This window comes from Citrus clementina, unplaced genomic scaffold (genome assembly GCF_000493195.1).
Source record: "Citrus clementina cultivar Clemenules unplaced genomic scaffold, Citrus_clementina_v1.0 scaffold_4, whole genome shotgun sequence".
Taxonomy (NCBI): domain Eukaryota; kingdom Viridiplantae; phylum Streptophyta; class Magnoliopsida; order Sapindales; family Rutaceae; genus Citrus; species Citrus x clementina.
Window position 1 is genome coordinate 5,116,003 of NW_006262274.1, and position 13,642 is coordinate 5,129,644.

At 32.4% G+C, this 13,642-nt stretch overlaps 1 protein-coding gene and 1 pseudogene across 1 annotated transcript; both read right to left on the reverse strand.

Moving 5' to 3' along the window:
* Positions 1-281: 281 nt before the first annotated feature.
* On the reverse strand, positions 282-3,181 carry LOC18045327 (GDSL esterase/lipase At1g29660). Its single transcript, XM_006436301.2, has 5 exons — positions 2,944-3,181; positions 2,692-2,828; positions 1,751-1,999; positions 876-1,116; positions 282-520 (listed from the first exon to the last, which is right to left on the reverse strand). Exons 1-5 carry the CDS (start codon positions 3,179-3,181, stop codon positions 282-284), a joined length of 1,104 nt encoding a protein of 367 aa, XP_006436364.2.
* Positions 3,182-3,934: 753 nt separating this feature from the next.
* On the reverse strand, positions 3,935-12,755 carry LOC18045328 (annotated as a pseudogene).
* Positions 12,756-13,642: the final 887 nt, after the last annotated feature.

Below are 13,642 nucleotides of genomic sequence, written 5' to 3' on the forward strand. Positions count from 1 at the left end.
AAAGATATGTCAAGTTTCATTGAATTTTTTTATTTGTTATTAACTAGAACATAAAATTAAAACCCCCAAAATGACGTTTTATTGTCACCGAAGCCTATTAAACGAGCAAGCAATTAACCGAAATCAAAGGAAAGGCACTTTGAAGAAGTAATAAATTTCCGCTGAAGTTTCACTATAACAAAAGCAATTTGAGTACAACAAATTAACAAATTAAAAGAAATGGTACATTTTGATAGAGATTCTCTATTTAACTATAATTAATTAATTATTTTTTATATTAATTAGTTAGTTAAATTAAGCTGAGCGAGGTGATGAATATCAATCGGGTAAGTATCAGAAGGAAGTTGAGCCTTGTATGATCTTTCAGCCATCATTACATAGGCAGCCTCAGTCGGATGTGCTGCATCCCACATGATATGCTCAGCTCTGTTAGGGCATGCAGTCCCCGATGGAATGCACGTTAAAACGCCGTTATTTGCTGTTAAATTCCCTACTTCACAGCAGGGAGAGGTGTTGATCACTGAAATTCCAAAAATGAATCGTCTATTAGAGATCATATATATTCATGTTTTAGGAAAATGACACCTTGGCCCCTGATATTTCATCCCTAGCGTAAAACCATCGCAAACAAATAGATAAATAAATCCACTGTTGAAGGATAGATGCGACCTTTTAGCAAACAAATAAACTAGTTCAAATTCGTACGGGTCTTATATAAGTAAGTTGAATGTGAAAAGGTCGTCTTTACCCTCCAAGTAATTATAAATTTGTTAATAAGAATCTCAGTGGTAAAAGCGATATTTAAAACGGACCAACGTGTCATTCTCCCTAAAAAATAAAATTACGAAAATGCGTCTAACGGTTAGTTTCCGTACCAGTTGCTGGAACACTAGATGATACGCTGGAAGTGTTCACATAGATGAATTTGGTATCCTGGAAATTGTTGTTCAGTTCATCAACTAGTGATACGAGCTTGGTGTTAAACATCTGGACTTCATTGTTTATGTACTCTACGCATGAAGTACCGTTGCCATACATGGCAATACAGCCGGGTGTACAACCGATAAGACCTAATCCAAATAGAGCTACCTTCCTTGCTCCAAAGTTGTACAAAGTCTAGTACCATAGAAAAAGAAGAAGAAGAAGAAGTTAATTGAGAAGATAAAATGAAGAAGAAATACTAAGATTTGTTATTTGCTTACCACAAAATTTGAAGTACAATTTCTAAAATGACAAAGGAGAATGATAGTTTCGTCTCTTATAAGTTTCTTTATTAACCACATGGGTGTTTTTATATATTTATAATACTTCAAATTTACTAATACTTCATTTCACCACGAGTGTTAGAACATTAGTGAAGGAATATATCTCAGGGTAAGTTTGACCTTTTAAATGATTTAAAATGGTAGCGCACAAGAAAATGTCATGTCAATTTTTATCCTCAAGGATAAAAATGTAAAAGAGCTAAAAACAATTAGCATTTAATGCTATTTTCGTAATGTCTAGAACCGAAAAATATTAAATATTATAAGCAACCCAACTGGTAAATATGATGCCACAGTTACTAATAAGCTATCATTTTAATTGAGCCTCAAATACTATCTCTAGTATTATTGAATAACTGTGAGCAAAGAAAAGCATCCATTTTTTTTCCAATAAAAAAGAGTTTCCCATATCAAAAGTTGAAGAAATATATGAAAATTAATCTTTTTTGTTTAAGAGAAAGAGAGAGAGAATTCGAAATAGAAACCTTTAATTGAAGAGAATATTGCTGAATTAGAACGGTGGCATATTGATCAGGCGTATAAGAACTATTCGTTGGGTAAAACTGAGGCAATAGGTAATTGTTAATGTAATCGTTGTTGCCAATTCCAACTGAGTATATGCATTTGCTTAGGTGTTTTGCAGCTGATTCTTCACTATTTCCTAATATTTTTGCAATGCGAGAGGCTGTATTTTGGTGATTTTGTAGCTGCATGTCCATGCTAATTACGGGTCCCTGTAAAATAAATATATCAACAAAATGCATTAATTAAAATAAGATCAGATAAAAAGAAAATTTAGTTTAGCAAAATTAATAATAAGATCGTTTCAATGGTTTTTTTATATGTTTTGGCAAAATAATCGCAATTTATTTTATGATACATGGACCTTCTTTTTTCATAGGGTTAATTTTAAATTATCCCCTCATGATTCGATTATTTTTAAATCAATCCCTCACTTTAAAAACCTCAATTTACCTCTTATTTTTGTAAAGAAGAAAAAAAATTCATCAACCTACCCCATTTTTTCCTTATCTATCTTTGAACAAAAATGGAGTAACTTAAGGTTTTCAAAAATAAGAAGGATAATTTAAATATGGTCAATTTATAAGATGATAACCTGATATTCACTTTTTTTCACATAACCCCAAGGTAAGGTTTGTACCCAAAAGAAAGAAGTGTAACCATTTTTTTCCCCAAAAAAAAAACAAAAAGGTCCTTTATGACCATGTCACTAAACCATATATGTGTAGTCATTTTCTCACTAAAAGATAATGATTTTAATTCATCAATTATACAAATAGTACTCGAAAGAAAAATAACAATTTTTTTTGTTATTTTAAATGTCTTTTAATAATTCTTTGTGCATAATATGATTAGTCTGGCAGTTTTTTTTCCTCAATGCTGCTGTTAGTGTTTGAAAAATTACTAGGTTGTTTCGAGTAGTTTCATTGCGAATTCCAGCTCCTCCAGATGCATAATTTACACCTCTGAGAATTTCCTGATCTTTTGCATTACTAGCATGCGCAAAAGACGGAATGAAATTCTCAAACCCTAGAAGTTGAGCTGCAAAATTGAAGAAAAAGATTTTGAAATTCGCAAACCATAAAACTGCAAATAAAATATATCATTGGCTGACTTAAATTATAATATTTAAAAGAAGAATAAGGTAGGCATATACCTAAAATATCTCCCATGTTTCGACCATTTGTAAATCTTCCAGTTGCGCCTTCAGGAAAATCAATCCCATAAGGAGGGTAATTGGCTTTAGCCTTCGTTGAAAGAGCATTGTTATTGCCATTATCCCATAATGAATCACCAAAAATGAAGTAACATGGCACCTGCTCTGCTCCATTTACCCATTTTGACAAGTCCATCAAAATCAATGATAGCACTAAATGACATACTTTAAGCCCCATCGGCATTGATAGCAAAAGAAGAAATAAATTGGATTTTTTTTTCAAATAAAAGAAAAGAACTTGGACAATTCAAAGATTGTAGATTATGATGATGATAGAAAATATAGAAATGTTATTTATATAGGAAATTGTGTGAAACATGCATGATCTCTATTATTGGCATTTCCCTCTGGCTTGTAGTATTTTTGTTTTCTTTTCACTTAACAATATTATCCTCGTTCGGTCGACATTCTTAAAACAAACATTTCCATTATGGTGGTCAGCTGAGCTAGAAACTGAAATTTGAACCGTTTTTCTGTTAAATTACCTGAAAATTTATTTTTTAGGTTGGCTTTCTGTTTACGATTGTTGACTCTAAAAGAGAAGAACTAATTTTTGTTGCTAATTAGGAGAATGATGGGGCATTTACATAAGAACAGTTTATTAGGATATAACCTTTTCTTTTCTTAAGGTTTTGTTTTGTTTTTTTGTACATAATAAATGCGAATATTTTTATATAGTAATTTGAAAAGTTTTTAATTTCATTAAAATATCAACCTTTCATGAGGGTTGCAACTTTTTAATATAGGCTTTCAATTTGCTCAACATGTCAAACACATTTAAATTAATTGCACAAATTTCAAAGATCATATTCCACAATTTATTTACAATAATGCTGCTATATATTCTACATTAACTAGATTTTTTGCTACTATTGAAATTCCGTAACTAGCTATTGGCTGGAATTTTCTGTTGGTCAAATCTTGTAAGCCTCTAAAGCTGAGCTTGGCCATGCATATCAATTGTGTAAGTATCAGAAGGAAATTGTGAACTATATGATCTTCTTGCTACCATCAAATTTCCAGCCTCAGTTGGATGTGTTCCATCCCACCATAGATACTCATCTCTGTTTTCACAAGGAATACGAAATGGAATACATACTAAATTTGCATTATTCCGCGCAATAACTTCACAGCATGGCCTGTCACTAACCCTAAATCCTTAAACGAAAATTACGCACAAGAAGTTTAGGGTTCAAGCGCTACTCGCCTCAAAATTCTAGAGGGATTACTAATTTTAAAAAATGTATCAATTTAAGGTGAAGGATCCCAACATTTGAGTCTTAACTAATGTGACAGCTTATCTACAACATCTCACCTAGTTAAGTCTAACCACCTCACCTGGCAAGCCCACCCTGATGAAAGCCCTCTCCAGCCTGAATGTATTTAGTAGCTAACCTGGTTGATAGTTACAGCTATCACAACAATTGGGATTTAAATTAAGACTCAAAATAAATGTTGAGAAACCTTACATAACTCAAATATATATTTGACGAGAAAATTATTTAATTTTATACCTGTTGAGATAGAAGACATTATTTCGTAAATGTTGATGAAGATAAATTCGGCATCCTGGAGATCGTTATGGAGATCATCCACTAGAGTTTTAAGCCTTGTATTAAATAATTGGACTGACTGCTCTGTTTATGAAGTCTACGCACGAAGAACCATTATTGGTGCCATCAATAGCGATGTTTGGTAGTGTACAACCAAGGGGAGCTAATCCGAATAGGACTACCTTCCTCGCTCCATAATTATACAAAGTCTAGTAATAGAAAATTAGGGGAAAAAAAGTTAAAAAAGAATTCAAATACTCTCCTAGTCAATAAAGGATCTTGATCCTTATTTTATTTTTTTGGGTAAATCCCTCTAGTCCCTAGAGCTTAAGGTTACTTATAAATTAAATAGTCCATGTACTTTAAAAATTATCCAAGCATCCCTCCAGTTACTTCCATTACCGTTGGGTTTTACTTTTCAAAAGTAAATTAAATAGTATTTCTGTTTGACCCAACTTAAAATTTAAATAAAACCGGCATGCAATTAGCGAAAATTAGAAAATAATTAAGTAGATTTTAATATATACATATATAAAAACAATGCCTTGGTTAGTTTTATAAAAATAAAAGACCTAACTGGATAATAAGCTAAAGCTCTAGGAACTAAAGGAAACTTTACTTTTTTGTGGTTGAAGAAGAAGAATAAAAAATGAGATTCAAGAAGAGATAAAGACCTTTAATTGTTGAGAATATTGCTGAGTGAGGACTCGGGCATATTGGTCAGGTGTATGTAGGCGACTTGTGGGGTAAAGTTGAGGCAACAAGTAATTGCTAATGTAATTGCAACAAGTAATTCCAACCGTATAAATGCTTTTGCACAAGTATTTTGCACCTGATTCTTTATCTCCTGACATGTTCACAATGCCAGACTCTATATATTGATGATTTAGTAACTGATTGTTCATATTAATTCGAGCACCCTGTAAAATATATATTTGAAGGAAATTCAGTTTTAGATTTAAAAAGAAAAAAAAGTTATAATCTGGAACCAAGCATTATAATTATGATAGACATATGAATAATGGAAAAATGATCAAACGGCCTCCCGCCGCTAAAAGGATTCGGTTAACTTTCAATCTATTTTTGTCTTTTACTATTTAACCACTTAAAATCAAACTTACGATTAAAAATTTACACGTAAAATAATAAAAAGGTACCAAAAAAAAAAAAATCAAAAGTTAAGAAAATCTTTTTAACGGTAAGGGTATTTTGATGAATTTTGAAATGCGAGGAACAAGAGGGTTTTAACCATTTCATACATCATGTAATTATAGTAATGGGGCCCTCAAATAATGCAATATAAATTTATATAATTAACGTGAAAGGGATATGAATGTTTTATTTACTAGATGTTGTCCAGTTTCATCACGAATTCCAGAACTTCCAGATGCATAATTTACACCTTTGAGAATGTCAAGGCCACTCGCGGTTGCAAAAGATGGGATGGGATTATCAAACCCCAAAAGGTCAGCTGCATGAACAAATTTCAATCAAATTTTACCCAAAGTTAATACAATAGAAAGAAAATAATTATAGATGGGAAAATAATTAATGGGATACATACAAACAATTGGATCAAACTAAATTTTGACAAAATTAAGTTAATGATCATTTAGGATCCCAAACTAACTTATTTTGCTTAAACTTCAAGAATATATAAGAACCTAATTAAGTTCACGAACCCCATGGAATTGTGCCTGTAGAAATAAGAAGAGAAGACCTAATATATCTACCATGTTTTGCCCATTCGAAAATCTTCCCGTGCGCCCTGTCGGAAAGTCGATCCCATATGGCAGGTAATTAATTGGCCCTGGCTGAAGTTGGAAGGAAATTGTTATTGCCATTGTCGTATAATGAAGCTCCAAAAATGAAGTAACAAGGTACTTGTGCTAATCCATATACCCTAATGGACAACTTGAAGAACAATAAGAATAATAATAGTGCTAGATGCCACAGTTAAGGCACCGTTACCACTGGCAAAGTTCAAAATATATATCAAGGGAAAAAATTAAAAAAAAAATATTTCAAAATTCAAAGAGGTTGCAGTTGAGATTTGGAGAGTGGAGACCTAATGGGTTGCTCATGAAGTGAATGCAAATGGTGATGGTAATGTTTACAAATCAGAAAAAGATTGTAGTTGGTCTGATGCACGTTTACAAATAATGAAATTGTTTATATATAAATAGGAAAGGACAAAAAAACGAGGAAATTTGAGCAAGTGGGAGTAGAATATTATCCAAAATGAAAAATGAAAAAAAAAATGTGAATGATAGATGCTATTAATTATTAGCGTTCATCACCTCATAAAAAAAAAAGCAGTAATAGCATATCCCTCCTATTTGCAATGACGACATTAGTTGGAATTAAAACTTTAATAAGAGTTTTAAAAGTTGTCTTTTCCTCAACAATATTTGACTCTTGAAGATGATAAAAAACAAAAATTGGAGTTAGAGAAATTAATGATGCCAAAATGGTTAGATGAAATCTTGATGTCGCTGGATTTTGTTGAATAATCTGAGATATTAATTGTGAGTTTGTTTATGACATGGTGTGCAGCTATATAGAACTTAGAAAATGAGGAACTTTAGCCAAAAAAAATGTTGTAGTTGTGTAAAATAAATATAATTTAAATCAACTACCAACTTTAAAGAAGCAATAATTTATTGCAGTCATGCATATATATAACTGTTTTCTTCTCCTTATTTATTAAGTGGTCATCACTTTTGATAATGATAATGAGACTTGTGAGTAAGCCTATGCGAAGTCACGATAAAATGAACACATTTTGATTGCAACGAACATACCATTTTGATATTAAAATACTTTTAGGTATAGATGAATCAAAAAAGGAAAATTGTATAATATTGTAATAAAAATTATGATATCAAGCCGTAGTTAACTAGTTATTGTGTACCATTAGATTAAATCAGTGACACACAATATTATAATATAATAAAAAAATTTGGATATTTTTTCTTTAACCGGTTAAAATTTAAAAAATTATATATATTTTTTAAACAGAATCTAAAAAAGGCAAAATAGAATCATAGTATGGTTATAATTCGAAGGTGACGGAATTGAACCTAAGAAGCTGCTACACGCCAGATCTTATATTTTCGAAGCGATTGGATTTGCCAGGTTGTGTTTTCCTTGATCGGTCCTCTTTTCCTGTCAATCACCACTTTGAAATCTGCTTGAAGTGAAAAAGAAGCGGATTTATGTTTTAAAGTTTGTTTAAAATCGATCAACCACTTCGAAATCGACCACAATATAGCATCTAATCCGACAAGAAAAAGCTATACAACAACGTCGCTGAGGAAGACCGAGCTGGGTTCATGTTCGTGAAGCGGTTTCAGGTCGACGATAACGACTCAGCATCGACGATTCAAGAGGCTACGAATTCGGGTTCGTAAGACTTTTTTTTTTAACCTTAAAGTTTTTTTTAAGTTGCGTTTTTATAATTTTTAGGTAGTGTGCGTCTGTTTTGGTTGTGGTTTTTTGTTTGTCTTCTGAGAAAATTGAGAGAGAAAAAATTTTTGACGAGATTGTGACAGTGCTTGAAGCGGGGGACCAGGTGTTGATCAAAAGTTGTTGCTTCTGCCCTTAATCATGTTGAGGGGAAGAGAAGGCAAGTTCCAGTCCACTGATTCTCCTCTACCGCATTGGCATTCTTAAAATGGATAAATTAATGTTGGAGTCGTAAATTAGTCTTCAAAATTATAAAAAAATCAAAAAGTTAGAAAAAAAATACATAAAACTTGTAAACTAATATTAACTATGAAATGACACAAACTTTGTAAACCATACATAGAATTAGTGAATTGAAGGGAAAAAAAAAAAAGACAAATTAATGTTGGAGTAGTAAATTGATCTTTAGAATTGTAAAAAATAAAAATAAAAAAAATTAGAAAATCAACATAACACTTGCAAATTGACATTAAGTATGGAATGAAATAAAAATTTTGTAAACCACATATAAGACTAGTAAATTGAATGAAAAAGGGGTAAATTAGTGTTGGAGTGATAAATTGTTCTTCAGAATTATAAAAAAAAATCAAAAACTTAGAAAATGAACATAAAACTTGTAAATTGACATTAAGTGTAAAATAAAATAAAAATTTTGTAAACCACTCATAGGAGTAGTAAATTGAGGGAAGAAAGGGTAAATTAATGCTGGAATAAATTAGTTTTCAGAATTGTAAAAAAATCAAAAACTTGGAAAAATAACATTAAACTTGTAAATTGATATTAAGTGTGAAAAAAAAATTATAAACCACAAAGGAGACTATTAAATTGAAGGAAAAATGGATATTAATGTTAGAGTAGTAAATTGGCCTTCAAAATTGTAAAAAAAAATTCAAAAACTTAGAACAATGATATAAAACTTGTAAATTCACATTAAGTTTGAAATGAAACAAAAATTTTGTAAATCACAAAAAGGACTAATAAATTGAATAAAAAAGAAGTAAATTAATGTTGGAGTGATAAAATTGTCTTCAGAATTGTAAAAAAAATAAAAAACTTAGAACAATAACATAAAACTTATAAATTGACATAAAGTGTGAAATAAAATAAAAATTTTATAAACCACACAGAGGGCAAGTAAATTAAATAAAAAATAAGTAAATTAATGTTGAAGTGGTAAATTAGTTCTCTAGAATTGTAAAAAAAATAAAAACTTAGAAAAAGAATATAGTAAAAGACTATATTCATCATGCGCAAGTTAGAAAACTTACCTCCTGCCATAGTTATCAGATTCAATTGTACACAACCTTTCTATTGGAATGCAAACAAAACCAACAAAAACAAGCGATGCTTTGTACTCAGAATTTTCTAGTCTATCCAACACTTAATTCCTGAGAGTAGATGGTATACACAGGCTCTGTTGTTAGACCAGGGACCCTCAATATTTTTTCTTGAAAAAACGTGACCGTAAGTCATCTCCCATCAAGATGACAAGTTTAAATAAAAGAGGAAGTTATGAGCCGTTATCCCCTTGATTTTAGTAAACCACCCGTAACGTGTATGAGAGATATTAGGAAGAGGTGTTTTATCTTTATTCAAATTTTAAACCAAAACCCAACGTTTTAAAAGTAAACTAAATAAAGATAAATATCAATTTGAATTAGAAAACTAATAATTAAAATAAATTAGATGGCCACATTATAAATGTTTTTGAAAACGTGTCTAACATTCTCCCATTTGGTCATCTAATTATAACTCACAATATCTCTCTTTAAACAAAATTAACCATATACTCAAACCAGAAGTTGAAAACATGAATCATGGCGACAAGTCCTTTAAAATAAAGTATTGTCTTCCATGTATCACAATGTAATTTTCTCCTGGAAAGAATTCTTTATGTGGTATATGCTTTATAAATGAGCTTCCAAACGCTCATTTAGGGTCCTCACTGAATTCAAATATCTATATTGTCATTCTCCAAACAAAATGTATACAAACTATCAGAGATGACATATTTTGAAAACCTTTGGAGTAAATTTAATAAATTGCAATAAAAGGGTATCTCAATTACATTAATATGATCATATAACTGAAGTGAGTCCCATACGCACTACATGTTCTTTATACAAACTTGGTGGCAATCCTTTCGTCAAAGGATCTGCAATCATCACTTTGGTGTTGATGTGTTGTATAACCACCTTTTGTGAATTAACATGTTCCCTAATAGCTAAGTACTTAATGTCGATATGCTTGCTTCGACTTCCACTTTTGTTATTCTTAGCTAAAAACACTACAGCAGAATTATCATAATAAATCTTCAGTGGTCTAGAAATAGAATCAACAATCTCTAGTCCAGAAATAAAACTCCTCAGCCAAATAGTCTGTGTCGTCGCTTCAAAACAAGATACAAACTCTGCCTCTGTAGTTGAAGTAGCAATAAGTGATTGTTTTGCACTTCTCCAAGAAATGGCTCCTTCTGCTAGTAAGAAGACATATCCCGAAGTTGACTTTCTAGTGTCAGAACAGCCAGCAAAATCAGAGTCTGAATACCCAATCACTTCCAATTGATCAGATCTTCTATACGTAAGCATATAGTCTTTTGTCCTTTGAAGATATCGCAATGCTTTCTTTGCAGCTCTCCAGTGATCCAAACCTGGATTACTCTGGTATCTTCCTAACATCCCTACTACATATGCAATGTCAGGTCTTGTACAGACCTGAGCATACATTAAGCTTCCAACTATTGAAGCGTAAGGAATGTTAGTCATCTGTTCCCTTTGCAACTTATTCTCTGGGCATTGTTTCAGACTGAATTTGTCACCTTTGACAATAGGTGCCACACTAGGTGAACAATCCTTCATACGAAATCTCTCTAGTACCTTATTGATATAGGTTTCTTGAGATAGTCCTAAAATGCCTTAGGATCTATCTCTTTGAATTTTTATGCCAATGACATAAGAAGCTTAACCCATATCTTTCATGTCAAACTGTTGTGAGAGAAATCGTTTAACATCATGAAGCACGCCCAAATCACTTGATGCAAGTAAAATATCATCTACATATAGGACTAAAAAGATAATTTTGCTCCCACTGATCTTATGGTAAATACATTGATCCATAATGTTCTCCATGAAACCAAATGAAGAAATTACATTATAGAATTTTAAATACCATTGTCGAGAAGCCTGTTTTAATCCATAAATAGATTTCTTGAGTTTACAGACCAAGTGATCATTTCCCTCTGAGATGAACCCTTCAGGTTGTCTCATATAAACCTCTTCCTCTAAATCTCCATTGAGGAACGCTGTTTTCACATCCATTTGAAGTAGCTCCATGTCAAAATGGGCTACTAATGCCATGATTATCCTAAAAGAATCCTTCTTAGAAACTGGAGAAAGGGTGTCATGATAATCAATTCCTTCTTGTTGAGTGAATCCTTTGGCTACAAGTCTTGCTTTATATCTTTCAATATTGCCTAAAGAATCTCTTTTGGTTTTGAAAACCCATTTACAACCAATAGCTTTTGCTTCTTTAGGTAATTCAACAAGATCCCAAACTTAGTTATTAGTCATAGAATTCATCTCATCCTTCATGGCATTGTACCATAAAATCGATTTACTACTACACATAGCTTGAAAAAATGAGGTAGGGTCATCTTCAGCACCAATATTAACATCAGATTCTTGTAGATACACCACATAATCAGAAGGAATTGCTGGTTTCTTTGTCCTTGTGGATCTCCTTAATGCTATATCAACATCCTCTTGAGGAGGTTGCTGAATAGCTAGATCTTCAGGAACATTCTCTTCATGATGAGGCTCTTCAGTAGCTGGTTGTGGAAATTGTTGAACTACAACCAAATAATCTGAAGTATCATGAGTAGTTTTTGAACTTTGATCTCCCATTAATCCCATCATTCTCTATAAACCTAGCATTCTTGGCTTCTACAATTTTAAAAGCATGGGATGGACAATAAAATCTATATCCCTTAGACCTTTCTGCATAGCCAATGAAAAACCCACTGACTGCCCTTGGGTCTAACTTATTCTCTTGTGGATTGTATACCTTAACTTCAGCGGAACAACCCCATTCTCGTATATGTCTTAAACTAGGCTTCCAACCTTTCCATAACTCAAAAGGAGTTTTAGGAACAGCCTTAGTTGGAACTCTATTTAATACATATACAGCAGTTTTTAAGGCTTCACTCCACAAGGATAATGGGAGATTGGAGTTGCTAATCATACTCCGAACCATGTCCATTAATGTTCGGTTTCGTCTTTCAGCTACGCCATTCTGATATGGTGAGCCTAGCATTGTATATTGAGTAACAATACCATTTTCTTCAAGAAACCTGGCAAAGGGACCTGGTTTTTGCCCTGATCCCGTGTATCGACCATAATATTCTCCACCTCTATCTGATCTCACGATTTTGATTGGTTTCTTTAATTGTTTCTCTACTTTTGCTTTATATACTTTAAAAGTATCCAATGCTTCACCCTTATCATAAAGCAAGTAAAGATACATGTATCGTGAATAATCATCAATAAAAGGAGATGAAATATCTCTGACCATTTAAGCACACTTCTGAAAATGGGCCACAAATGTCAGTGTGTACGATTTCTAAAATATCTGAACTCCTCCTTGCACCTTTCTTGGTCTTATTGGTTTGCTTTCCCTTAATGCAGTCCACACAAGTACCAAAATCAGTAAAGTCAAGAGCCTCAAGTGCTCCATCATTTACTAACCTCTTAATTCTCTCAATGGAGATACGACCTAATCTCTTGTGCCACAACATGGAGGATTGCTCATTTAAGGCACTTCTCTTAACACTAATATTACCATGCATAGTCATAAGGTTAAAATCAAAAGTGGGGTTTAAATGAAGTTTAAACATACCATCATCTAAGATTCCATCACCGACAATAACAGAATCTTTTAACAAGTGAAAAATTGTCCCAAGAAAATTAAAACCAAAACCAAAAGGTAAAAGTCTTGAAACTGAAACAAGGTTTCTAGAAAAGGATGGAATGTAAAAGGTTTTATCAAGGTCTAGAACAAAGCCAGAATTAAGAGCAAGTCTATAGGTCCCGACAGCTTCAACACGTGAAGGCATCTTGTTTCCTGAATAGATGGCTCGTTCACTTTCCATCAGTTTCCTATGGTTTAGGAAGCCCTGCATGGTATTGGAGATATGGCTTGTAGAACCAGAGTCAATCCACCAAGTGTTATGAGAAACATGAACCATATTAGATTCGTAACACACAAGAGAGATAAGATTACCTTTCTTTTCATGCCATTTCATATATTTGGGGCAAGCTTTCTTCATGTGTCCTTTCTTCTTGCAGAAAAAACACTTGATAGCGTTCTTATTAACCTGATTAAGAGGCGTTTTGCCTTTTCCTTTCCCCTTCTTGTCAAATTTCTTTCCAGCAGTCACTGTATGGGCACTTTCCATTCTCTCTTGATTCAACCTCCCTTCCTCTTGCACACATAAGGTTAAGAGTAGTTCATTAATTGACCATTTTTCCTTATGTGTGTTATAAGAAATCTTAAAAGGTCCATAATCTTGAGGGAGTGAGTTGAGAATAAAGTGAACCAGAAATGACTCAGAAATCTCAATT